This window comes from Podarcis liolepis (genome assembly GCF_965112155.1).
Source record: "Podarcis liolepis genome assembly, chromosome: 16".
Lineage (NCBI taxonomy): Eukaryota > Metazoa > Chordata > Lepidosauria > Squamata > Lacertidae > Podarcis > Podarcis liolepis.
The window spans coordinates 44322278-44349441 of NC_139567.1; the positions used below are offsets into that span (position 1 = coordinate 44322278).

General features: G+C 57.7%; 1 protein-coding gene across 2 annotated transcripts; it reads right to left on the minus strand.

The window, feature by feature from the left end:
* Nucleotides 1–26795, minus strand: SLC43A2 (solute carrier family 43 member 2). Of its 2 annotated transcripts, none has more exons than XM_083480194.1 (14): nt 26488–26795; nt 22772–23004; nt 18079–18328; nt 16692–16747; nt 15725–15801; nt 12723–12815; nt 11503–11636; nt 10611–10813; nt 9682–9828; nt 7735–7879; nt 6584–6713; nt 5988–6061; nt 3901–4024; nt 1–1310 (listed from the first exon to the last, which is right to left on the minus strand). In XM_083480194.1, exons 2-14 carry the CDS (start codon nt 22929–22931, stop codon nt 1149–1151), a joined length of 1755 nt encoding a protein of 584 aa, XP_083336320.1. In that variant the 5' UTR covers nt 22932–23004; nt 26488–26795; the 3' UTR covers nt 1–1148. The 2 variants fall into 2 exon arrangements, with proteins under 2 accessions (XP_083336320.1, XP_083336321.1); XM_083480195.1 differs by having other exon boundaries at nt 25957–26528.
* Nucleotides 26796–27164: the final 369 nt, after the last annotated feature.

Consider the following 27164-nt stretch of genomic DNA (forward strand, 5'->3'; position numbering starts at 1 on the left):
TGGGTTTTCCTTCCTTTTTTTAAGAGACAAGACAGCAGGGGAGGAGGTTGTTCAGAACACACAAAACAGGCTGTGTCATCCTTGCCATTGTCACTACGTGTGAGTAAATGGCCCTCCCTGTGGAGTGACTGTCGGCCGCCAGGGGGCGCAGCGGCTCCACCAGGCTGCCAGTAGAAGAGGATCAGGGTCAGCCCAAGTACCTTCCGGGGCAAAGACATCCGCCACCCTGACCCCCCCCTTGGCCTGAGAGATCCCCAAATGGCTACGGGTGGAGAGGGGTGGGCAAGCTTGTGGCATCCCTTTCAGGAAAGGGATAGGGGAACATTCATCAAGCTTGCCTCCCTGGAGCTCAGTCTAGCCCCCCCCCCCCACCAGCCTATTTATTGCTTTGCAAAGCAGGAACTGCTCCCTCCCCAGGCAGAGAGGAGAGCAAGCTCCGCACACACGCACCCGGCTCCCAGCAACCCTGCAAAATTCAGTGCCAGCTTCACATCAGACCAGCCCTTTAGTGGGGAGCAAGGGGGAAGGCCCCAGCTCCTCCGCCTCTAGATCCAGGCCAGCTGGATGTACCCCCCAATCTTCCTTGCCCCTTCAGTGGCCCAGAGGCAGCCCCTTGCCCTGCAGCAAGTAGCCATGAGGCCTGTCCGGAGCAGAACGAAGAGGTCCGTGGCTGTTGCCCAGGTCAGTCTGCAGAGTCCCATTGGGCTCCCCTCCTCTCCTCGCCCCTTCAGGCTGGAGGACGGACTGGCGTCTGGAGGCAGGGGGAAGAGGCTTGCTTCTGGGCTCCAGGAATGGCAGAGGGCAGAGGAGGGCGGCAGGAGAGCACCTGTGTCCTGCACTGGCGCAAGCTGCAGTTGGGGGCAGTGAAGAAGCTCTGTTTTTGCAGACCAGTCAGCGCCCCTGCAGCACCAGAGTCCCGTGAAGAAGCAGCGAGGGAGCAGAAGAGGCGTGATGCTGTGTGTGGCCGTTGAGGACTCAGGTGAGGCCCATGCTGGCCCAGCCGCTGCCTGTCTCTGGAGGCTGGGCAGAGGAGGACAAGGCAGGAGCTGCCAGGGGGGCACAAGCAGCACCACCAGGGAGTGGGAGGAGAGGCTGCTGCCTTTGCCCATGGAGGCTCCCAGCCCAGTCCGGCAAAGAGAAGCCGCCTCCTAGACGAAGGCCTCTTGGCTGGGTGTGCCGTTGATCTTGAGGAAGAGCTTGGCATCTTCGCTCTTCTGCTGCTTCTCGCGCTCCAGCCGCCGGCGGAAGAAGATCAGGTAGAGCGGGAGGCAGAAGCCCAGCATGCTCGCCCCCAGGAGCCCCACGTTGACCTGCAGGAGGACAGAAGAGGCCGGCAGGGTCAGCAGGAGGAGGAGGAGGAGGAGGAGGAGGAGGAGGGCAGAGGAAAGGCTGAAGCTGAGCCCAAGATGAAGAGCCTGGTGGCCAGCACAATCCCTGCAGCAGGCGTGGGGGCGGTGAGGGTAGGGGGTTCCAGCTGCCCAGCACCCCCCTTTGCCCCGAGATCCTTGAGGTGCCTTTGTACAGGGAGCAGGAGGAGGGTGTGGCGATGGCAGCAAAGGAGCTGCTCCAGGGCAGCAACAGAGTGTTGGTTCTTGCAGCTCAGCCTGCCTGGAGCCTGATCTGTTTGCACAGGGGCTTCGGAGGGGCTGTGGCTCAGTGGGAGAGCCCAGGGAGTGCTGGGAACAGGAATGGCCCCAAAGCCCTGCTGCCAGCCAGTGCTGGCAGTACTGAGCCAGAGGGCCAGCTTGGTTAGACGCTATAAGGCAGTAGCCCCCATGGTCAGATTCCCCAACACTCAGTGGTGAGGATGATGAGGGATGTCACCTTGAAGCACCTGCCTCCCCCAGCTTGAACTGGAGGGGAGAACCTTCTGCAAGCCAAGCGTACTCTCCAGCGTACTCTCCCTGCCCCCAGGATGGGGGGGAGCAGCTGAGGGATGTGAGGCCCCCTCCCTGGGTGTTAATAAAATAAATTGTTTATTATTATTATTATTATTATTATTATTATTTATAATTTATACCCCGCCCATCTGACTGGATTTCCCCAGCCACTCTAGGCGGCTTCCAACAGAACACTAAAATACAATAACCTATTAAACATTAAAAGCTTCCCTAAACAGGGCTGCCTTCAGATGTCTTCTAAAAGTTTGGTAGCTGTTGTTCTCTTTGACATCTGCTGGGAGGGCGGGCGCCACTACCGAGAAGGCCCTCTGCCTGGTTCCCTGTAACTTGGCTTCTCGCAGGGAGGGAACCGCCAGAAGGCCCTCGGAGCTGGACCTCAGTGTTTTGGCTGAACAATGGGGATGGAGACGCTCCTTCAGGTATACTGGACCGAGGCCGTTTACCTGTGCAACCTGGGTATGTTTCCACAACAAGGCCAGGTGTTGGTTGGAGGGCAGGATCTGACCTCCTGCTCAGATCTGGGCTGGGGGGGAAAGAGCTGGAGGAGATCCCATGTGGCCAGGATTTTGCCCCCACCCCACTTGGGATTATCTGCTTGGGTATCATTCGCTGGCCAACAAGCCAAGATCTTCTCGGGGGCAGAGCACTGCCCCTGCAGCAGCCTAGGAGCGTGGGGGCTCTGCTCTCTTGAAAACCCTTTTTTGTGGGGATGGGGTTTTTAAAGGCATTGTGTGGAAGTGGCTCCTCCCCAGGCTGGCTGGTTGCCACAAGAGCTCTGCAAACTCCTGCTGCAGGCCAGCAGCACCCGCCGGGGTCTCCCCACAGCAGCTCCAGTTGTAAGGGAAGGAGGGAAGGGGTCTGCGCCAGCCCCAGACCCAGGAAAAAACAGAAGCTGGAAATGCCAAGCAGTTACTGAACTGTTTCTTCCCCCGGGAAGACACAGCGCCCACAGGAAGGAGTCCTCTGCTCCTGCCAGCCTCCCTCCAGCAGCACTGCTCTGCTGCGCTCCGCAACCCATGTGCCCCCATCATGATTTGGAAACAGACCAGCGGCTGCCAGCCAGCCCTCAGCTGCTCCCAGGCAGGTGTCAGGTGCTCTGCTGTCTAAACAGAAAACAACGTGGCCTCTGGGAGCCCAGCCAGAGGATCCAAGCAGCCACGTCCACTTCCCAAACAGGCCCTGGAACACTTTCCAGAGCGGGAGCTGGGCGTCCTGGGGGAGCCTGCGTGGCAGAAGCGGCAGACTATGTCCCATAGCCTTCTGCTCCAAAGGAGGAAAAGGCAGCCCCTGTCAAAGGCTCTGTCGTTCCTGCACTGCCAGAGGCAGTAAATGCTGGGTGCTGGCTGGGTGAACCCCAAGAGGGGAGAGTTGCTGCTGCCCTCCGAACCCTGCCTGCTTGGGGGCTTCCTCTTGGGGGTTTCCTGCCTTTACAAGAGCCCTGCCAACCAGAGGGAGACAGAGGCAGCCAGAATGGGCTGCCACAGAAAAGGCTTCACCCACCCACACACCCACACCCGGCGCGGTTTTCTCCCAAACCAAAGGCAGCTTCTTGCTTCAAGTCTGTGCAGAGGAATGGCCAAGAGAGGGTCTCCTTTGCCTCCCCCCTCCAACTGCTTGTGCCCACTTAAAGATCAGCCCCACCAGCCCTGGCGTGTTTTCCCCACAGGAGAGGGTGAGGAGTGCCTGTGGCTGGGAAAAGCACCTGGGTGGGGGCATCAGTGCTGAGCAGAGAAACAGCTGGAGGGGGGAGAGCTATCCCAGCCCTTTGCCTGCCCAGGAAAGCCCCCCAAGGCTGCTTTTGGAATTAAAGGGTTGTCTCCAACTCAGCTCTACTCCGACTAAACTCATTAAAAAGGATAGTGCCACAGAGGCCTGTTCTATTGATTTAAATGGGTCTCCTGAGTAAGATGCAGCCGACTGACTGTCCCTTGCCGTTTCCTCTGCACAAAAGCCAAGCGCTGGGAGCTCCACTGCGCCAGCCGCCCAACCACTTACTTACCCAGAGAGGGTCTCCTTCCAAGGGCCCCATCATGGCCAGGAAGAGGGGCTGCTGCAGGAGGGCAAAGAGGGCGCTGACCAGAGACTGCAGCCCTGTCAAGCTGCCAAATTGCGTGGAGGGGTACCTGCAGGAGAGGGGGGGGGGAAGAAAGGGGGCAGTCATGTTTCTGCACTCACAGCCTGGCCACGTGGGGCTCCTCCCTGAGCCCAGCCCCACAGCCCATTACTCTCTGGAAGCAAAGGCCCTTGGAGACTTTTCTAACAGCCCATCAGAATCTGAGCAGGAGGCCCCGTCCATATCTGCATTCCAGTCCAGCGGCCAGCCAGGTGCTTCCAGCAAGCCCTGAAAGCAGGGTGTGAAGGCAGAAGCCCCCTTCCTGCCTTGTCATCTTCCTCCTCTGCTGGAGGCAGTAAATGCCCCTGGGTGCCAGTCACCAGGAGCCACATGTGGAGAGGGGGCTGCTGCCCTCAGGCCCTGCCTGTGGGACCTTCCCTTTGGAGCATCTAGCTACAAAAGAGGGTGCTGGACTGGATGAGCCCCTGTGGCCGGATTCAGCGCCGGGGCTCTGCTTATGTTCTTCACCCCTGGCATTCAGGGGCACGGAGGCTCTGAGCAGAAAGGCCCCACGTGGCAGACATAGCAAGCAGCCATAAAGCAGGATTTCCCCAAAGGACTGCCGCTCCCTGGCAATTCTTCATTCCAGCCTCTCCAGCAGCAGCTTGGGCAATTCTGCCCTGTGGGGAGCACAGCTGGAGCAGCCACGGGGCAGGATGCAGGAGGGGAACTCTGCCGTTTCCCTCTTCTACCTTCAAAGTCTTCAGCAGAACATGGGCAGAGATTATTTTCCCCCTTGCCCAAGCAAAAATGAGGACTAGATGTTTGTGTTTGGAAGCAGGGAAAGCCTACAATCCTCAGGAGTCTGGTTTCCACGCCATCAAATCCCACAAAAGGCTAAATGCAGAAGCTTAACTGATCAAATTTAGCTGTCCCAAGGGGATGCTTCTGGGTAACGTGTTCCAAGCTTCTCTCAAGTGGGTGGGAGAGGAAGCTAAAATATTTATGGCATTTGTGCCCTGAGTCCAGACCTTGGGCCAGATCACTTGCACCCCAGACTAGAGTGCCCTTGGCCAGAAACAACTGCTTTGGACCACGGGCCCCTGGATTTCAAGTCTCCACACACCCTGAGCTGGAATGTGGGGCACCTCTGAGCAAACAGAGTCCAGGTTGGGCTACAAGCCTTGGCTGCCTTCCCACCGCCTGCCTGGGCACGAAGGAGCCCTAGAGGAGTGGCCCAGCCAAGCCAGGCAGATCAGCATCATTGATTGGAAAGTGTTGAAGGCTGGAGGTTGCCAGGAGAAAACAGGAGCCTGGGAAAGCAGGCCAGAGGGCTTCTCTTCCTCCTCCTCCTCCTCCAGTTGAGCAATGTTGAAAAGCCAAGAACTGGAGCTGGACCAACAACTCCCGCATTGATCATCACGTTCATATACTTCTTTGATTAAAAAACAAACCCAAGGACAAAAACGCCCAAGTCGGGTCTAGCTGAGCTGCAGCAGCTGAAACCAGATCTGGTTATGGGTTGAGCGTTGCATGCCTGATAGGCAAGAGGACAGCATCCTTGGGCTCCCCCAGAGACCCTGGCCTAGATGGGGCTCACCAAAGGAAGGGGGTGTTGTGGTGGAGAGAAGCGCCTGGGTGGCCTAAGCAGAGGGCGGGGTCCCTGGGCTGGGCCTGCGATTAGGAAACTGTTTTGCTCCCACCAGGAATGCTGCAACCAGAGCAGAGGGTGACATCAAATGGGTATCAGGTGCAGAGGATGAAAGCATGTGGGTCATGTTCAGCACCCTCCCCTTGAGCAACACCCAGAGAAGCAGGCCCACAGCCAGCAGCCACAGCTGCTCATAAGCTAATCCAAGGAGGAGGAAAAACATGACCCAGAAACGGGCTGGAAGGTAGGGCAAGGTGGCCAGGGAAAAGGAGCGTCCCCAGCCGGGAACTGGGTGCCTGTAAACAAAGTGGGTGGCAGCAAAGCCCAGGCGGACGATTGGGCAAACAGACATGGCCAGAGGCCGGCTGAGGACTAGACTTACACGGCTGCGTAGAGGCCGCCCACGGCAGAATGGATGAACCCTCTCACGATGGTGTGCAAGATGAAGGAGAGGATCTGGAAAAGGGGGAAAGACACGCAACCCTGAATTCTCACCCCAAGTCACCTTCTGAATGCCCAGCACACTACTTGCCCACCCCTCTTCCCTCTGGGGAGCTTGCAGGGCTGCCCCCTCCCCTCCACGGGGACCCCCTTCCATCCACAGAACCACTGAAGAAGGATCAGCACACTCGAACCCAGAGACGTCCCACAAAGCTGACTGTCAGAAGAGAAAGGACATTTGCACACAACGTGGGACTCCCCCCCCCCCCGGCCTGATCCAACAGGTCCTTCTGATGGTCTTATGACCAAGCATCTTTCAACTGAGCACATGTTGTCTGCCCACTGGGAGCAGGTGGGGTTGGAGGGGCCCCTTGTTCAAACAGGCTGGGAAGTGGGGATCCTGCTCACAGGAGACGCAAGGACCGCTAAGCCAGCAAACTGGTGAGGCCTGGACTGGCCCCCACAGCACCTCCTGGCCCAGTTCCTGCCTCTCCTGTGCTGAGCCTTTGACAACTGCTCTCCCTGCCAGCTACTCACCTGTAAAGGCAGGTTGGGAATGAGGCAGGTGATCCCAAAACCCACCAGCAGCAGATTGGTGAAAGCGAAAGCACGTGTGGCGTTCTCCACCTTCTGGATCTGCCTGTCTCGGCGCTTCTTCTTGCTGCCCCTGCAGGGAGAGGGAGAGGAACGGAGGGGGTCAGAGGGGCTTGCAGGGGCCAGTGGGAGATCCGCAAGAGAGGAGGGAGGCCCAGGTCTCCAGCCTTCGCTGCACAACAAAAGATGGTGTGAGATTCCCAACACCTTGGGAGAGAAGGTGGTACAAAAAAGGGATCGAGTAGATCAGCAAATTAGAGGAAGAGCAGCTGCTTTGCATGCAGAAGGTCCCAGGCATCTGCAAGGAGGGGAATCCCTGGAGAGCCATGGCTGCCAGTTAGTGTAGGCAGTATTGGGGTAAATGGACTGGGGGTCTGGCTGAGTCCAAGGCTGTGCTTCTATGTCACAGTCACAGCAGTCGGGGTCTGGGCAATGCCCCTCAGTCCTGCTGCCTGGTGGGGGTCCCTGCTGTGGGGTCTCAATTGCTTGGCAAAGAAAGAGGGGTCACAGGAGCCTGCCCCTCTTTTCACCCATCATGCCACAAGTCCTCAGCCTTTTCAGGCCTGAGACCCACCTGAGTGTTTGGGGCAGTCGCATCTAAGTAGTTTTACCAGATACTTGCAGGGTGTTTTGTGCTGCTGTAGACCCACCTCAGACCCTTTGTTCCACACACACACACAAGCCCTGGGGTCATGCCAGCAGTGGGCAGCAGCTGAGCCCCTCCTCCCGGACTGCTGGGAGCCCAGTATCTGCTGGAGGAGCTCAGACGCTTCCCACTCCTGGGATGCCCTTTTCCCCAGGAGGGCAGCTGGTTGGGTGGCAAGCTGGGCAAAGGAGGCCTAGCCACAAGCCAACCTTTGGCTCCTGGCAAAAACGAAGGCGGAGGCATCTCTCCACATCGGCCTCCAGGCTCTCGGTCTTTCTAGGTCAGCCGAGGGCTGGGCAGACTGTGCTTCCAGCCTTGGCCTAGTGACCTCAGACTCCTCCCGTCTGGTTAGCCTCCCCTGGGGAGGAAGGAGCTGGGGGTCCCCCTCCCCAGACGGAGGATCCACAGGGCAGCGAGTGCCCTCGCAGCCTGCCTTTGCGCTACTCACTGGCCGGGGGCGCTCCCCTCGTCCGCCTCCTCCGCAGCGCCATCGTCACACTCCTTGAGCTTCCAGTCCATGATGTATCCGATGACGGGGGCCGTCATCAGGCAGAGGAGCTGCAGGACTCCGAAGATGGTGGTGTAAAGGTCCACTGGGAGGGAGAGAGGAAGGGCGCGTCAGGGCAGGGCCAGGTGAAGGCCTGCGGGGTTTGGGTGGCTGGAAAGGGGAGACTGGGGGGAGGGCAGCTGGCCAACAAGCAAAGGAGGGGCACTGCGTGTGATGAGATGCATCCCTTTAAAAGAGGGGACACCTGTCCAGGTGCTGTGCTCCTCCAGCAGCCAGCACAGACAAGGAGATGATGGGAGTTGTAGTCCAGCAGCCTCTGCAGGGCCACAGACGGGCCCTTCTCTCCCAAGTCCTGAGCCTGGGCGCCTCCTTGGTGGAGGGGTGGTGAACAGCAAGACCCAGCCCCCTGAGGAGATGCAGCCACAGCCCCCAGGCTGGGGGCAAAGGAGTTTGAGGACACCAGAGCAGAGTCAGGAGGGAAGTGGGGGGGGGTCTGGAAGTCCAGAGTGAAGGCCGAAAGGCTGCCCCCCCCACAGCAGAGCTTGCCAAGCAGCGAAGCCCCAAGAAGAGAGGAGGGGTGGGAGGGGGTCGGCCTGGCAGCCGCTCAGCTTCAACCCCCCCCCCCCGCCCGCCCGCCTGGCCACTTGCTCGCTCGGCTGCGCTTCCCTTCCCCTGAGCCTCCCTGTTGTTTTCATGAAAGCGCCTCTTGATTTATCTGCCTCGCAGATTCCAGATTTAACAAGCCCAAACTGGATCTCGGTGCGCAAGACACAAATGGTTTCGTCCTGTTGTGCAAAAGACAAACAACCAGCTCATGGAAATCGCTCCCTTTCCTGGCTGGCTCCCTTCCAGCCGCTATAAATACGGGCCTTGAGTCAGCGGCGCTGAAGCTCACAAGCACAACCCCCCCCCTTCCCCCAGTGACACCCTGTCAGCTGCTGGGCTTCTCCCTTCGCTCTGGGGAGGGCGAGGAAGGGAAGCGAGAGCCAGGAAACTCCCCCCCCCCCAGCCAGCAGCAGCACCACAAGCCGCAGCTGACCAATTTTTTCTCTCCCGCAAACCAGAAAGAGTAGTCGGGGCATTCTGAGGAACTGAACTCAGGCACCCCTGAGCCACGAGACACCCAAGGGTGTCACAGAAACAGGGCCAAAATTAGCCTGGCATTCAGCGTCTGCCAGCCTATGCTTGGAGGCACAGCCAGGCCAGCTGGACCCGGCTGGCAGCAGCAGGTGCTGGCAACACCTGAAGACTCAGCACAAAGAGGGGTCTGCAAGGAGCACCGCACAGTGTGGCTTCCTGAGCCCCCCCCCCGCCACAAAACACCCTCATTTCACCCTGTGCAGGAACCACCCAGTGGCAAAGTCGTCCTGGGTGGCCAAGGTGACAAGCGTATGTGAGCGCCGCACTCCTCAGTGGAATGGGTGTGATTCCTGACACTGAACGGAGAGTGCTGTGCCTTTGAATGATGGAGCAGCCCCCAAAGAACCCTAGGTGGGCAGAGCATGAATAATAATTATATTATTATTACATAAAATCTGTAGTTTGTTGGCAGTGCTGGGAATCGCAGTTTTGTGAGTAGCAAACTACAGTTCCCATGACTCTTTGGAGGAAGCCATGACTGTTAATGTGGCATAAATGTACTTTAAACGTATAGAAGGGTGGTGAAACTAGGAACTGTTGGCTTCCAATGCTTCTAAAGGCCCAATGACCTCTTGGGAAGCCACCGACGAGTCAGGCGGCTTTTTATTCGAGAAAGGCGCTTAGAGAATATTTCAAGGCACTGTTCCGCTGGCGTGAGGATGCCCGGCGGCTGACTCTGTGCAGGCAGGGCAAGCGCTGCTCTTCCCTTGCAAGCCGCTGGGGGAGGAGGGGGGGAGCTGCACCCACCTGTCTGCAGATCCCCGCCCACCAGGAACTCCAGGATGTTGTTCATGGCGCCCATGTAGAAGATGAGCCTCAGCTGCGTGACGCACATGGTGACCAGGCTGAGCAGCAGGATGGGGCTGAAGACGCTGTGCATGAAGGACGGGGAGGCTGCGGGGGGAGGAAGGAGGGAGGAAATAAGGAAGGGGCTCCTTGGGAGACGCCAGTTGCCCCCCGGGCCATTTGGCCAGCACAGGGTCACTGAGGCAGCTCCTGCTGGCCAGGGCCACCTGCTCATCCCAAAGAGCACTCTGCATTCATCCTGCAAATGCGTAGCCCCAGATCATTCACTGGGGCTGGGAGGAAACAGTCTGTGCAGACATGGCTGGCCAAAGTGTGTGGCCCACACAAGTGGAGGAAGCAATTTCCCCCTGTGCTGTGTTATTCGTGATACTGCTTTTCATGTTGCTATAAGCTTTAAATTTGGCGCAGTTTTTACTAAGATTGTGCTTGTTTTATTTCTGGACACTCTGTTGGGGACCAAGTGGGGCTTGCTGAATATCCGCACAGACAAAGGAAGTGCTCCAACATCAGTAAAGGGGCAGACAACCTTCTCCGTGTCTTTCATGGTTTGGTCAACTCCTGCCAACCCTCTGGAAAGAGATAGGGGAATGGCCCTGGGGCTGGGCAGGGGGCCATTTGCTCCCTGGGGGAGGAGGAGGAGGAAGAGTAGACCATGGCCCTTCCCAGGACGTCCCCAGTCCTTCCTCCGATGGAGAGCTGAGGGGGCAGCTCACACTGGACTCTGCATCACCAGAAACACACAGCAGTAAGACAAAGTTGCATTTCCACATGAGGGGGGGGTTGGCAGCCCTGACAGCTCTCTCTCTCTCACACACATGTGTGGGTCCAAGGAAGAGACGACCATAGGACCATCTCGCTGGTTGCCCCACCTGCACTGTCCGGCTCGCACTTGACTTCCAGGTCCACGGTGGAGAGGCAGAGGTTCTTGCTCTCCTGCAGGGCAGCCTGCTCCTTCGGGTTCTTCATGGAGCCGCCCACACTCAGGCGTCGGCCCACCGTCGTCACCTGCTTGTAGAACTGCTTCCCGGTGATCTTGTGGTCGAATCCCAGCCAGCTGAACTTGATCTTCACCCTGTCCAGTGGGAAGAAAGAGGGCAGAGGAGGGTTGGGACGTCTGCCTGACCCGCTGCCCTACTTGCAGCATCTGGGCTGGGCTGCTGACGGGCACCCGGTTCAAGGGAGCATCTGCCCCAGACTGCCTGCAGGGAGGCGAGGCATCAGCCACTCCGGGACCACCAACCTCTCATTTGCTGAATCCCACCCCAAAAGAGTGGGGGTTTCGAAATGCCCTGCCTGCGTCCCCAAACACCCACCCACCCCTGGCTGGCATGAAGCTCTGGAGAGCCCTTGCTCATGTGTGCAACACAAGACCCTCAGCATATTTGACTTGCCATGTTTTTAGGGTTGTATCATGGAAGTAATGTGGAAATGGCAAGCTCCTGTGTTGCAGGGGATGGGCTAGATGGGTCCCTTGCAATGCCACAATTATACGATTCAATGCACTGTGGCGGACGAGGTGAAAAATTCCCAGGAAGGGCCACCACCCATCCCAAGGAAAGCCTGAGGGGGGTCTCAAAAGCAGTGGCGTAGCGTGGGTTGTCAGCACCCGGGGCAAGGCAAGTAATTTGCACCCCCTAACCCATGGAGCGCGCCCCCCAGATGTTGCGCCCGGTGCGGCCGGGCCCCCCTGCACCCCCCACGCCACGCCACTGCTCAGAAGGGCAGCCAAGGGTCCCCCCAACACACACCAACAGGACTTACGTGTAGTCCATGTCTTCTGGGCCTGGGAAGGGCTCAAGGGGCCAGTTGAAGAAGCAGTTGAAGAAGACGAGGCCTGCACAGCAAGCCCAGACAACCAGGATGAGGATGAAGGAGACGCCAAAGTCATAGATCACCTGGAGGGGCAAAGGGAGGAAAGGCAGCCATCACCAGCCAGGCCCTTGGGGGGTCACCAGAGGTAGCGGCAGCAGCAGGACCCCCTCCTTCCCCCCGGGCTAGGGGGGCATCTCAGGTCGAAGGCATTTGCCATGGAAGAGTCCGGATGTCAGAGCAGAAGCACAGAAGATGCTCCATTTATTTTTCTGTCATGTAACTCTGCATCTTCTTGCAATGAATTCCATAAGTCATCACAGTCAACCTCAAAGGGGATGAGACAAACGTATGGGGGGGCTATCAAGAGGTGTTTGATGGCGAAACAGAGCAGCCCCACCAGCCGAGGGGCCCTTTCCCCAATGCCAGAGGAACGAAAGGGGAGAGTGCTGGGCCTGTTTCCCTGACCTTCTGCTTGGGGGTTTCCTGTCCCATGTCAGGCCTTAAGGCCAATCGCACAGCTCGTCCGGCCAACAAAAAGCATCTTCCACAGCTGGCATTTGGGAGTCTGGGGATTTGGAACTGGATTCTGCACCCGCTGCCCCAAATGTCTTATTTCCGTCCTGCTTTTTCTGTCCATCAGTTTGCAATAAGAGGCCCCTGGTATAATGCCCTCTTTCCTGCAGATTCCTCCGTGGAAAGACAAGCTGGGCATGGCTGCCTATTCTGCCAGCCACAAGTGGGTTAAAAATATGAATTCTGCTTATTCTCCTCCAGTTTATTTGCATATTTTAAGCAACCCCTTGGTTAAGGGGACCTTCACATTCTCATCGTGGGGCCAGCAGAATTCTAGGAAAGCTCATCTCACTTCACGGTGGCATTGAGGTTTTGGAGGGTCAGTAGCAGGAAGCTGGCAGAATGACTGGAATGCCAAGGCCAGTTACTGAGAATTCCCCCATTGCTCTCTCAACAGACGGCATCCCTTTTTTTGGAGTGGGGGGGGGCAGACAGTCACTGTAGAGAAGCTGGAGGAGTTTAAATACCTCCCCCAGAGAGCCCATCCCTGCATTTGACAAGGGACCCCCGCTCCCCGCAGTGCCACTCGCCTGCATCACTGGAAAAGGACCCCATCCGCCTCCGGCAGCAACAAGCTGGAGCTCCAGCCAACCTACCTTGACTCCTGGGAAGGTCACGGCCGACGAGGCGTAAGAGCCAATCATGAGGGCGATGAAGGTGGAGCGAAGGTCGCCAAACATGTTGGGCAGCTGAGAAGGAAGGAAGGAAGGAAGGCAGGAAGAGGGGGAGGGTTAGGGCAGGTGGGCTGTGTGGGGAGGAAAGGAGCCTGTTTACTCGGGAGCAGGAACCAGGGGGGCAGGAGGGCGAGGCAGCTGCTGCCAGGCTCATCAAGAGGCTTCCTAGGGTAGCTTTGGGAGGGAGGTCTCCATATCTTGCGGTATCCAATGCTGGAGGCAGATTTGCCTTCCCCCTTTTAAAGAGTTAAAAGCCATCTGAGAGCCCCCTAACCCCCTGGCGTCCCCACACAGTTTGCAGGCTTTCTGGTACCATTTCAAATGCCTGCAAGAGGAAGCCTCTCACAAGCCCTTTACAGCCCCCTCAGAGCTGGAAGAGGTTGCTTGCCAGGGAACAGGAAATTCATTCGTTTATTTAATTTGTACCCCGCATTTCACCTGGAGATCACAGGACGCTTCACAATGTGAAAATACGAAACGAGAGCACAGTGCCCCCCAAAAGCAGCCAGCGCTGCAGGGTCTGTCAGAAGCCCCACCAGTTGCAGCCAGCAAGCCTGACTGCCATCTCCCACAACTGGGCCAGGAAGTGGTCCCTCTTCCGAGGCAAGAGACAAGTTGGGCTGCCAGACGGGGCTGGGGCTTTGCAAGGCTTGCTCTCTGCACGCACTCTGCTGCCCTCCACAACCCACCCTGGGGGCCAGGGCTGTCCCTTGACACGCAAGCTCAGTATATCCACTCAGCACCCTGGCAACATGTGGGGCAAAGACTCTTCTGCGACATCAGGCTTTCTGTTTCAAAGCCTTTTCCCTCCAGGATCCAAGTGAGAAAATGCCACGGCTTGTTTGCCTGCAGAAGGCTCTGGGTTCAAAAAAGGCAGCTGCCGTCAGTCAGAGGAGAGAGCCCAGAACGAGTGGTGCAAATGCGCTGACTCAGCGCAAGGCAGTTTCCCAAGTGTCACAACAACTCTTGCCCTGGGCTCACCCTCGTGGGAAGAAGATTGCAAAGTCTGTGTGGAGGCAGCCGAGGGCAGTGCTGACGAAGTCACCCTCCCAGGCTGCCTTGCCTGCCAACAAAACAAGACCTGGATGCGCACATACCTCTCAGGTCTTGTCCTTCCCCAGCTCTGGCTGAATGTGCTCTGCTGGGTTAGGCTGCGTGCAAGAGGCCCAGCGAGAAGCCGGGGGGGGGGGGGTATTGTCCAGCCAGCTGCCCACACTAAGCCTCTGAGGAAATGGCTGGCTGGCCTGGCACTTGACCTCTGGAAGCACACACCAGCCTTGACTCAGAAACACAGTCCATCAGAATATTACGGTAAATGGGACAATTTCCTCCATGAACTCCGGTGCCCATTTTGTGCCTCTCTCGGCCCCACTCTCGGCCACCCTGCAGCTTCTGCACACCAAAGGCACCAGGCACACTCGCTCCCTCCAGCCCTGAGAGGCGGCAGTGGGACAAGCATCCCTACAAGGGGCCAACAGGAGAAGGAAGCACCACTTTGGAAACAGAAAAACAGCTCCCGCCCTTGCCCTGTCTGGGCAAGCAATGGCCAAGAGAGAAGATATCTTAGCCCTGCATGGAAAAGAGAAACCAAGTTGTGAAAGGAGCTGGCCGGGGGGGGGGGGGGAGAGGGAGAGAGAAGTGGGAGACTCAGATCTTCCCTGCTCAGCCAGCCTTCCCCGGCTTCCAGGCGTGTTGCACCATGGCTGCCATCTGAAGAGACATTTCACTGGCCGCCCATCTGAAGGGGACACAGGGAGGTGCCAGGGAAGGGGGCAGAGACTATGACGTTCTCCACCCTCCCCCAGCTCAAGAGCCCCCCCCCAACATGCCCAGAGAGATCTGGCTGCTTTTTCCAAAGGCTGCCCGGGCTCCTGTTGCAGCTGCCTGTTTACAGGGCTGAGGATATTCCTGCTGTGAGGATCTCTCTAGCAGGAAAGGGGGGGGGGTTGGCAGTGATGTGGGGGGGGGAGCTTCCACCTGGCTCCGTCCCTCCCCCCCCCGCCTCTCTAGCTGCAGCGCTTTGGATGCAATGCAGCAGCCGGGTCCTTAAATAACCCCAGAGCAGAGGAGGCGAGCAGCTTACAGATTTGTTCTGCGTTCAGAGAGGGGAGGGGAAGAGGAAGCCGGCTGCAGCCGCATCCTGGACTGCACTGCAGTGCTGTACGCCACCCGTGGGGGGGGGAGGCTGAGGCCCACCCCTGCAGGAGGAGAGGTGCTGGGGGGTTCAGGGCTGCCTGGAGGGAAAGCACCCCAGGTAAAACCTGCTAGAGCCCCTCCAGCTGCCAGAAGCGGGTCTCGGGGAGACCATCCTGGGAACCGGAAAGCAGGGTGCCTCCTGGGTTTAGGGACACCCCCACCCCCCCAGGTCCCTTCCGCTCAGAGGAAGCCCTGGCTTGGAGGGAGCACACAGCCGGGGTCCAGGCAAAGCCCATTCAGGATTGGAAAAACTGACAACTCCCCCCTCAAAAAATACCCCAATATCTGCTCTCCAGAGTCAATGGGTGCTGTGGGGGACCAGGAGATTTGGGAACACAGAACCCCCCCCGGCAGCCCGTTCCTGTTCTCAACCCAGTTTGGGGCAGGGGACCGCTTGGGGGTCTGTAACCACATCTTCATTTCCAAGAGACTTTGGTGCAACAAAACCACAGGTGAGAGGGGTGAAGGGAGCCTGAGAATGTGCAAGATTCGGGAGAAGGAAGTGAAGCCTTCAAGACAAGCGGAAAAAACAGCCCCGGACACCAGAGGCCTCCACTTCCTCAATGAGGCCTCAGTCCTGGCAGATTCATTCGCTCTTCCCATTTTGAGGTCCCTGAAAGGGCTGGAGGGGTGAAGGGGAGGCCAGGCAGGGACTCTGGGGTGGGGGGCATCAGCTGCCAGGTACAGGAGCCCCTCCCGTCCTCCCAGCGCACTCTCTCTGCACTCACCGTGAGCGAAGTAAAGGTCATGCACATCCCCCCAAAGCCGTTCAGTGCCAGGGACATGAAGATGAGCACCGACAGAGCTGAGGAGGGAAGGAGGGAGGGCAGAGGTCGTCAGTGGGGCAGCAGGCCCACCAGCAAAACCCCCAATGGCCTTCTAGCTCAGCCCCAGCTTTGCGAAACAGGGAGAGGGCCAGATCTGCCAGCCCGCCAGCTCCATCCCACACAGAGTGCTGAGATTCCTTTTGCAATGGGACATTCTTCCAGGGACTGAGCGTGGGACCTTCTGCCCTGCCACTGAGCTGTGGTCCTTCCCCCAAAGGGAAGATTCTAGTAGTCCTTGTGGTTCTAAATGCCTTTTACTGCAGGTCCATGTAGCTGAGCATCTGCCCAGACCAGCAGCAGTTTCTCTGGGGTCTTCCTGATGCTGCAGCTGCAGTGACCTGGTCCTTCTGCAACCACAGAGGTGGCTGTCAGGGCTTGAACCAGGGACATCGTCTGCTGCAAAGCCCCCCACTTTGGGGAGGGCTCTCCCCACGGACCTATAGCTCCCTCCCCACAAAGTAGCTTTCAGGCAGGGGCCTCTCCTGCCCCTTTCACTGGAGATGCCCAGGACTGGACCGGGAAGTGCTGTTCCCCTGGGTAGATGTGCCCTTTCTCACATAGCTGGAGAATAAAAACCCCTAAACTCTCATGGCTGCTGCCAATGCCCAGGGAAGATGGGAGCTGTCGTTTGGAAGCATCAGGAGAACTGCAGGCCGCTCAGCCTTGATTCAGGAAGTGCTTTTAACCAACTTGGCTTCTCAGGTGCCTGGCCACCCAAAAACAGCCAAGGCAACAGAAGGGGGAGTACAGGTTGGAGGCAGGACTGGGCACAAACCCCACCCGACAGCCCCTGGCCCACAACAACCTCCCCTTCCCCTAGAGACAGGGGTCCTGTCCCCTGCCCCCCCCCAACCACTAAGCGACTTACAGTCCGGGTTGCTGGCTCCATAGGCAATCATGACGCAGGAAACAGAAAAACAGGCGCTGCAATGGAGGACAAGGCAACTGGTCACAGGCTGGCAGAGCTTTTGAGAAAGATTGATGAGGTGGGGGGCATGTCTGCCTTGCCATGTCTGTCGTCTGTCTTAGCACCTGAAGCCAGCAGATATGGTTTCTCTGCCTTCGTCATTTTTTCTGATTTCCTCCCAATTAATGGAGGCTGAAACAGGAAGACAGACTGATACAGGCTTCCCTCTTTGCCCCTCGTCTCCCCTTCCCCTTTTCCTCTCCGGTCTACTTTCCAAGACATCCGTGCTGGATCAGGGCAAATGCCAGACTTGCAGAGCAGGGGGAGCCCCACAGGCCAAACGCAAGACAAAGGGGGGGGGAGGAGGGAGTGGTGGTGGTGCCAGCTGAGTCCAGCAACACCTGGAGGACACAAGGTTGGGGGCGGCTGGCCTGTTTGCACCCCCAGGAGAGAAGGACGCCCTCCCACTTCTGCTGCAGAGAAGGGCCAGCTTTTTACCACTGGTTTGCTCCTGTGCTTTTAAGAGCAGTCTGGCCTGCAGGCATCAGCAGGTGGAGCTTCCCAAGCTGCGATGGTGCTTCTCCCTCCCCACACCCACCCCAGGCTCTTTGCCTTTAATCCCACCCCCAAAAAAATCTGGAGTCCCAGGTGCCAGGCCAGGCAGTCCTGTTTCCAAATACCAATTGCTGGAAATCACAGGAGGGGAGAAGACTCTGGTGCACAAACGCTGTTTGTGGGACTCTCGCAGGCAGCGGGTTGGCCCCTGAGAGAGCAAGATGCTGGGCTGGGTGGGGCATGGGCCTGATCCTGCAGGCTGCTCTTTATGAGTGATCCTTAGGCACTCATAAGAATGTCAGAAGTAGCTGGAACAGGCCAAAGGGGACCTGCCTGGTCACATCCTGTCCTCACAGGGACCATCCAGGCACCCCCAAGGGAAGCCCCATAACAGGGCTTGAGCGCAACAGAGACTCCTAGCAACTGGTACTCAGAGGCAGACAGCCTCACCCAGCGAAAGGCAGTACACAGCCACAGTGGCCGCTGGCTAGAAGACATTCTTGCCCATATTTCCCTTATCCTCTTCTAAAGCCATCCCAGCTGCTGGCTGTCACCACCTCCTGCAGCTGGGGGCAAAGCAAAGGCTCAGGCAAGGGAAAACACACACAAACACACACACATACACAAATAAACACACAAATCACAAACACCCACAAACACCCACCATGCGCTAAAGACCAGTTCTGCTTCGATTCAGGAAACCTCCAGCTTGGACCCAGCAGGCCTGGTCTGACGCCCGGGGGGAAACCCTGGCAAGACCCCTGCTCAGGAACCCAGTAGCCCCCAGCCTCACCTTCCCAGCAGCCGCAGCTTGCGGGGGCCATACTTGTCCATGACGATGCCCAGGGGCAGGGTGATGGCGCTGAGCAGGAAGGAGCCCACGGTGAAGGCGAGGTTCAGCATCTCATCCTGCTCCTTGCAGATCAGCCAGCCGTTCATGCGCACCTCAGGCTCTGGGGCCGCCAGGGCTGCTGCCACCGTCCGGTTGCCCATCGCCAGGGAGGAGTTGGCGGGACTGGTGTGTGCCGAGCTGGTGGAGTTCTCTGGAGGGAGATGAGGGAGGTCAGCCCAGGCGGCAGCAGCCGTCGCCAAAGGAAGCTCAGCCTCTCAGGACCCTTTGGGACTAACAGGGCGGCTGTAGCAGAAAACCTCCAGCGGCCAGAACTGGCTCCATCCGGTGATCCACCTGGCTCCATATAATCTGCACGGACTGGCAGCAAAGGCTCTCCAGGCATGTATAGAGGGGCCAGAGCTCAGTGGAAGAACATCTGCTTGGCACAGGAACACAGGGAGCCAGAGGCCTTATACAAAGTCAGACCCTTGGTCAGTCTAGCTCAGTGCTGCCTACACTGACTGGCAGCAGCTCTCCAGGGTTTCAGGCAGGGAATCCTTCCCAGCCCTACCTGGGGACTATAGTGGGGATTGAACCCAGGACTGTCTGCTGCCCCTGAGCTACAGCCCTTCCCCAAGCAAGAGAACCTTCTCTGCCTGTAGCTGTGGGGAGCTGCTGCCAGCCAGTGTGGGAAATACTGAGCAATATGGACAGACTCTGTTCAATCACCCAATCTGGGAAGTGCTGCTGCTGCAGCTGTGAGCTCAGAGAAACACAACACACCCACCCCCCCTTGCTCAGAAGCATTTCAAACCCAACAGCTGGCTAATGCCCAGGGAGGCCTCTGTTGCCAATGGCTCTGTGCAAATATTAACTAAACTCGCAGACACGCTCCCTCACCTGGGCACCCGCAGAGCAGCTCAAGCACGCAGGGCCTGGGGGGGGGTCCTCCTGACTGAGAGGGAGAAGCAGGAAACAGGTGGAGGGGGAAGGACAGACTCTGCCAAAGGGGGGGGGGGGTGTTTCAGAGAAAACCACAGCAGCCACTGGCAAGGGAGGGGGCTGCCAGTTGGAGGCTGCCTGTGACCTGAGTTCCCTCGGCTGCAGCTCAGTCCCGCCAGTTGAGCGCAGGTTTGGCTTTGCAGGAGCAGCTGCCTCACCACAAACAGGGGACTGTTTGTAGTGGAAACACAGATTCCGGCAGGGGACACTTTGCCATGCCCTTGAGAAGCCCCGGCTCAGGTGACAGGCACTCCTACCTGGCATGGACCTGAGGGCATCGAGGGCACGGAGAATGGTCAGCCCAAGGACCTGCAGGCCAAGCTGGGGTGATGGGGACAGCTCTCTGAAGCCAAGGTGGGGGGTCTGAACAGGAACGCTCCCTCGCTGCAGGCCCCACTTGTGCAGGAGCTGGGCTGCCATTCTTAATCCCACCCAATCCAGTCTGGGCCCTTTGGTGGTCTTTCACTGGTGGTGCCACCTCCGTGCTCAGCCCTGGCTTGTTATCCTTCCTTCGTTAGCCCCAGGCCCAACCAGGAATCTCCCTGGGGGTGCCTACTCCTCCATCCTCTTCCCCTGCAACCCGCGTATTTCATACTGACTGCATAGAAGCAGAAGGAGAGCCCTGAGCAGCAGTTGGCTCAGGCCCCAGGAGGCCACAGCGCCCAGCCAGGTACCCCAAACAGCCGCACTCATGGTTCCCAGCAACAGGCATTAGTCGGGTGCATTTACTGCTTCCAAGTGGGGAGGGAGTGCCCAGCCATTGTGGCTTAACTGGCTCCCTGTCCAGCAGAGAGGGGTTCCCTCTGCCCCACGGCTGCCCAAGCTCTCCCGGGAGTCCTGGGTGGGTGTGACTCAGGCTACGGGCAAGTACAAACCACCACAGACTTTTTACATAATGACAACAACAGGTGGAGCAGTTAGAGCCAAGTTCCAGCGGGTGACTTCAATGAAAAATACACTGGTTGGGGGGAGGACACACCCCATGAACAGCTCCCCACTCTGCATTCTGAAGGCACCAGGATGTTCACTCTCCATCATCCTGCAGCTAAGAGGATCTCAGGTAGCAGGTGATGGAGAGGGCTTAGCGCTGAGACTCTGGAAGCCGGAGAAGGCAATAAACCTGAGCTGGCTGGGTCAACAAACAGCCTGCCGGAGAGTTCGGAGGCAGCTTCCTCCTTGCAACTCAAGCTTGTGCCGTTTTCCTCCCCACCCCACAAACAGAATGTCCCCCAGCCGCAATCCAGGCAGGCCAGGCTGAAGCCTCCAGGCAGCCGTCTGTCTCTTTGACATTCATTAACCCAGGAAACTGAAGGAGAACAGGGTGATCTCAGCCGCCTGCCCAGGGAGGGAAGGGCGGAGCGAGAGCAGGCACAGGATTTGCACAGAGCAAGACCCTTCTCTCCCCCCCCCCCCGCCCCCCAGCCTTCAGCTCCACTCTGGAAGGAAAACGCAGGCAGAAACAGCAGCAGCAGCAGCCCTAGACACCCAGATAAAAGCAGATAAGGGAAGCAGAGTCAGCAGGGAGAAGATGCTGGCTCAACAGGTTACTAGGGCAACGGGTTAGTGGGGCAGCCGATTAAGACTGGGGCAGAGTAGAAGGAGCGGGTGGGCCAGGTTGGGGGGGAAGGGTCCCTTCTCTCTAGGTAGAAGCTCCCCTCTGGGAGAGAGGGTGAGAAGCCAGCACCCATTCTGGAGGGTCCAGAGTCCCTCCTGCCACAGGGGAGGCTGAGGATCTCACAAGGAGCCATGTGCCTTGCAGCACAGCCCCACACCAGAGTCCCAGCCGAGGAATGGGGCTCCCTTTGGCTGTGACCCCACACCTTGACCCTTGCCCTCTGGACTCCACCCCTCCTGCCCTGTGCCTTGGCTGCCTTGACTCAGCAATCTCAGCTTCTCTTTTCTGGCAAAGGGAGCCTGTTTCCTGCCTCCGGGAGCCGAAGCAGAAGCAGCCACAGAGGGCAGGAAACCAGCCCGGAGCAGAGTCACCCCTTGAGGGACCGCCCTGGGCCTCTTGCTTTCCACCAAACCTCTGCCTGGCCCTGAATGGGGCATCTCTTCAGACCCAGTGAAAGGTTGACTTGGCGTCCAAAGGGCAGTCCTGACCAAGCCAGACGGAGCAACAAAGAGGACACACACACACAAGGCTGGGCACCCGCAAGAGCCCCAGGAGGCTGCCAGCTTGCAACAGACTTCTTCGGACGCTGCTTCTGCCTCCTCTTACAGCTGTTGCTCCCAAGGACAGCCCAGAGATAGCAAAGGCCAGTCTGTTTGCCTTCCCACCAACTCAACTCCTGGTCCAAAAGGCAGCAGGAATGCCCCACCAGCCCAGGACTGGCCTGCCAGATTCATCATCAGAGGCCACCTGCAGGAGTCGTGGCACCACCAGGGGCAGGCGAGAGGCCAGGGCCTGAGCCCAGAAGGGGTGGGGAGGGGAGCAGGCACAGCAAGGTTGTCTTAGGCCTGACGTTCCCTAGACAGGGAGGGGCACAAGACCACTAATTCCAGAGTCCAAAACTACTGAACTCCACCACCCTGAACCGGAAATGTCTCCTCGGTCATTACTGAGCAATAAATGGCAGCACCTTTTTCCAATTGCAACACAAGGCATTTTTTCTGCAGATTAGCAGAAGTCTTCTGATAAGCTTTAAGGCCGTCAGCAAATATGTAAGCGGCCAAGGTGGGGAGGGGGAAGGAGAAAATGCTGTTTTAAATAAATCTCTCCTGGCCAGTAAGGTCTGCTCCAGCCTTAGCAGGAGGGGAGCAGCAACAGAGTCCACCTAGTTGCTCCAGTGTTTGCTTCATTCTCCCCCCCCCCCCGCAGCTGTTAATCTTTGGCAATCATCTAGATCCATTTACAAGCTAATCATTTGATGTTGCAAGGGAAGCGCCCAGAGCAGAGCCTGGGAAGCTAGGAAAGGCAGCGGAGAGAGAGGAGATAGGAGATCCTGCTATCAACACTGGGGGCCACTCAGTCCTGGGGGTGGGGGTGTACGGGGGGGGCAATTTCCTGGCAGTGACTGGCCCAGTGGGCAAGGGGGCATCACAGCCTATGAGAAGCCCAGGCCCAAGTAGCCAAATCCCTGAAGGGCTTGAGAGGTAGGCTGTGGGAAACGCTGGTGAGTTGCAGCTCTCCTGGCCATTGGCCACGTTTGCTGGGGCTGATGGGAGTTGTAGTTCAGCAGCCTCTGGAGAGCCACAGGCTTTCCCCGCTTCAGATACTGTAAATCCCTTCAGGAAGGGGGGAAATATGTGGCATGTGGGGATGCTCAGGGGGCACTCCTACTACTACTCTGAACCACCCACTCCTGCCTACCTGGCCTGAAAGGAAATCCTTCCAAACTTAGTTGAGAGAGAGGGTCTGCTTCTCCCACCAGTCAGCCTGTGGCTCATTCCCCTGCCACATCCAGCACAGAGCACTGCCCTTGGATACGCACAGACACGCCCCTTTCCCAGGGCCTGCAAATGCCGTGCCCAGTTGAGCTGGTTCAGAAGCAGCTCAAGCTGGCCAGGAAGGGAAGTTTGTTCCCAAGGCCTGCCTGGCAAATGTAGGGAGGAAGCAAGGTCAGCTCTGGCCAGGATCCCAACCTGGTGGCATAAGTGCCTCCCCCAGCAGAACCCCCTCTGAGAGCTAGGAAGCCATTTCTCCCTTTACCTGGTGGGGGGCACAAGTAGGAGTAGAAGCCCTCGGACTTAAGCATGATGAGGAGGGAGCCCCAGCCCAGGAGGACGGCAGAGAAGAAGAGGTTCTCCACCACGGCCGTGCAGGCCATCCACCAGCGCCGCCGGTGGGCCGTGGCCAGAGTGGGAGCCATGACGACGGTGAGGAGGGCGAAGGCGAGGACGGCGGGAGGCAAGCGGGGCCTTCTTCACGTGGGCTCCTCCAAACTGCAAGAAACAGAAAGCGGTAAATGCTTTGGCCCTGGGAGAGCTCCCAAGGGGTCTGGAGCCACAGGAGAAGCCCCCTCCTGGAAGAGGCAGGTCCCAATCACACCTCTAAGTGGCGAGAGGAGGAAGAGCAAGGAGACACAAGACCCTCAACACACACGCCTGCCCGGCCACCATGAATAGTACTAGTAGCCGCTTACATTGGGGGGGGGGCAGAGGATGAGGGAGAAGCACCACATTACAAAACATCACGGGGGGGGGGGACACAGCGTTAAATTCTAGGTCAGGGAATGCAAAGTTCTGTCAAGTTTTAATTGGGCTTTGAAAATTAAGCAGAATCCAGATTCAGCAGAAGGAAGCAACTTTTTGTGGGGTACGAAATAAATTGAGTTACCCTCCAGCCCCAGTGGCAGAGAAGGGAAGCAAGACGCTGAAAAGTCCTGATCTACCCCCACTTGGCTAAGCCATTTCTATGCTGATAACTCCTGGAGTGGGAGAGGACTGACTGGGGAAGTGGATTGGGGTGGGGTGGGGGCTTCCAGGTAACCTCCCCCCCCCCATTCTCATCTCCCAGGCATATCAGACAGGTGGTTTCCTATCCTTCTTTCCACTCTGTCTCCTCTGGTGCCATTTTCTGCTTCTTTAATATTTGTTTAACTGGATTTATTTTCAATCTGTGTTTTGTTGTGTTGTTGTGAATTCCCCACCCACCCCCTCATAATTTGGAAGCATTTTAAAGGCAGGGTATACATAGCCAAAATAAAGATAATAATAATAATTCATTCTCTCTCTTTCTGGACTCACCCCTCTTGTAATACCAGCCAGAAGTGCTGCAAGAAGCAGCCCCTTGAAGCTCCCTGTGGGGCCACTGGGAGCAGCCCCCCCAGCTCAATTAAGCTCTCCATCCCCGAAGCCTTTTGGTGGAGAGGAGGGGGCACTTGGTGGCAGACACAGGTGCCCCCCCCCCCGCCCAGGACTGAGGACCAAGGATCTCCATGGGGCTCCATGTCAGGCGATCTGTGGGTGGCTCAGTCCAAGGCCATGATCCGTGTAAGTGACTCCTCACCCTGTACCTGTTGCCGTTTCCCCTTCTCTTGGCAACAGCCAAGGCAAGACAGAGGGGACAGAAAATTCCAGTGGCAAGTTATGAATTAAGAAGCCAGACTGTGGGGTCAAAGGGCGTTCGCCCGGGACGGGTGAACTTTTAGCAAAGATATGCAGCGTATTGGAAAAGTGGAAGGGAGCCAAGGAAACTTTAAAAGAACCAGGAATTGCAGGCCTGGAGAGCATTGCTGAAGCCTAGGAGGAGCAAGCCTCACCTGGCAGCTCCTGCAAAAGAGAGGCCAGGCGCTGGGGTGTTCTCAAAGTGTCAACAAGCACATCGATAAGGGTCATCCAGCAAACATGATACCCCTGGACTTCCCAAAACATCTCCACAAAGTAAACCCAGCAGTGATAGGATTAAGCGGAAGGTTCCTCTTCCAGATAAACAACTGGAGGGAATAATAAATGGGGAGTTCTCACAATGGAAGGGGGAAGAAAGCCCAGGGAGGGGGGGTCCTCCAAGGATCATTCTTATTTAATTATAATTAAAAAGTCAGTTGACTTTTACATGCATTTCAGGACAGTTTACAAACACATCACAGAAACAGGTAAAAATAGTTTTGAAAGCAGTGCTAAACCAACTTCTGAATACAGGGGTAAAAACAATGGAAAATGAGCCCCTGGAGGCAGGCGGAGATTTTCTTCCACCCAATATGGGGAGTTGTGCTTTTGAAGATGCGACCAGGAGTTGGGGTGAACAGGGAGGTGGCCAAGTCTGCTGATGGTACCAAATTATCTAGTGTGGTTAAAAACGAAAGGAATTTCCAAAGATTTCCAGAAGGATCTCTCCAAAATGGACTTTCAAATACAAGTGTGGTTCTCTTGGTGCACGTTTATTGGGGGGGGGGGTGAAATTCTGATGGGCCACTATCTGAACGATAATCTTGGTCATTTGAATGCCCTTTTTACCCATTGTTTTTTTTTAAAATTATATATATTGCTTGTTTTATGTTGCTATGGCCGTTGGCTAATGCGAATAAAGTTTATCTATCTATCTTCTGATGGGGTCTGAACTGGCTGTGGTCATTCAAGAAATATCCAGAGCACCTCTCCACAGCTAACAGAAGCTTGTGGAGCAAAGGAGGTGGGTGGTTTAAAGTGTGGGAAGGGTTAATCAGTGGGGCACTGGGAACCCAAAGCCCAGTCAGCAGAATAGAGCCCCCATCCTAATTCTGAGTAAGTAATGCATGTTGCTTCCTAAATTGTGGGGGGCTCCCATAAGACCGTGAAGTTGGGAGTCTAAAATTACCCATTTGTGCAACTAGGTTAAACCCCACCACCACCACCCACACAGCAAAATGGCCCCAATCCAAATTGCACCCGTAGACAACTATTTAGAAGCAGAGAAAAAGAGCCCTCAGCGTGCAGCTGCAGTTAAAAACGGGAAATTATTAGGCAAGGCAGAGAGAACTGCCCTTGACTCATGGTGCCTTTGCATAAATCTGTGGTGCAGCCGCACAGATCTGGAACCAAGAAAGAAAGAAAGAAAGAAAGAAAGAGAGAGAGAGAGAGAGAGAGAGAGAGAGAAAGAAAGAAAGAAAGAAAGAAAGAAAGAAAGAAAGAAAGAAAGAAAATTGCAGAGTTGGAAAAGGTTCACAAGAGTGCTGCCAAACTGATCCAGGGAATGGACAGACTCCCCTATGAGGCAATGCTGCTTTTGGGTCTTTTTAGTTTAGAGAAAAGATAAGAAGAGAGATCACAGAGGTGTGCAAGATTATTCCTGGTGTGGAGAGATAAAAGTTTCCCCTCCCGCAGGGGCCACACAATGAAGGCAGAAGAGCAGGAGATTAGGACAATCCAAGAGAAGGGACTTCTTCGCACCCAGCACCCAAAAACTCTGGATCTCACCATCACAAGATGCGGCAATAGCTGCCAAGATAAGATGAATTCGACAGAAACGAGATGTATGGAGCGCAATCAGCCAGGATAACGAAGTAAAGCCTCCATGTGCTAAGGCAGTCTATCTCTGAAGATGACATGCCTGATCAGGGGAAGCTGCTGCCTTGGCGTCCTGCTTGGGGGGCGCCCGGAAAGGACCCCCCCCCGCCCAAAGAGATCCTCGCTCGGCAAGGCTCCTCTCTCCTCCCCTTTAGCAAACAAGGGGGCACCCCCTTTCCACCAGGACACCCCCCAAGAGACGCTGCTTAGGGCAGGGCTGCCCCCCCCAGCGCCCCCCTCCCGGGTCCCCAGCCTGGAAGTCGAGTCCGGGACGGGGGTCCCTCCTCATCCCTAAGCGAGATGGGGCGAGCGCGGCGAGGGGGCTGCGGGGTCCCGAGGATCCCCCGGAGGAGAGCAAGGGGGCGCCCGGCTCGGGGAGGGCCAGCCGGGCAGCGCGTCCCCGGGCGCAGCCGGCCTCCCGCGGCTCGCTCGCTCGCTCACCTGCCGGCCGCGGCTCCTGCTGCTCCGCCGCCGCCGCTGCTTTCCTGGGCCGGGCCGGCAGCGGCTGGGCGCCTTTTATGCGGCCGGAGGAGCAAAACAAGGCGGGGCGCTGATTGGCGGCGGCGCAGCTAGAAACAGGCCGGGGACCAATCAGGCCGCGCCCGCCCGCCCGGCGATGGGGAGCTCGCTCCGCTCCTCGCCGCCCGCGGGACGAGGGTGCCTCTGGCCATGCGCAGAGTGGCTCTCCCGGCGGGCCCGGGGAAGAAGCGGGCCTCCCTCGCCGCCATGCGCCCGGCCCTCCGCCCGCCGCCCGAGACTCACCTGGCTGCCGCGCGCGCCCGGCTTCTGCGCGCTGCCGGCGAGGGGGCGCCGGGGCGCGGGGTCCCCGCCCGCCTGCAGCAGGTGCCTGTCGGGGAGGAGGAGGCCGCCAGAGCCGCGCACTTCGCGGGGGAGGAAGAAGAAACGGCGAAGCAGCGCAGCCGCGGCGGGCCGGGACTGGAGGATCATCGCGCCGCCCGCCGGCGCCCCGGAGGTCGTCGCCTTTGCCCGGCCTGAGGCGGCTCCCTCCGAAGGAAAGGACGGCGGGGCTCCCGGGCAGCGTCTCCCTCTTGCAGTGGCGTAGCGTGGGGGGTGCAGGGGGGCCGGCCGGACCGGGCGCAACACCTGGGGGTTAGGGT

Coding starts and splice junctions, on each gene's coding strand:
- SLC43A2 (XM_083480194.1), bottom strand. CDS start 22,931: ATGGCTCCCACTCTGGCCACGGCCCACCGGCGGCGCTGGTGGATGGCC. Junction 15,802..16,691: donor TGGAGCCAGCAACCCGGACT/GTAAGTCGCTTA, acceptor TTCCCTCCTCAG/CTCTGTCGGTGCTCATCTTC. Junction 6,062..6,583: donor TTCCCAACCTGCCTTTACAG/GTGAGTAGCTGG, acceptor CCCCTTTTCCAG/ATCCTCTCCTTCATCTTGCA.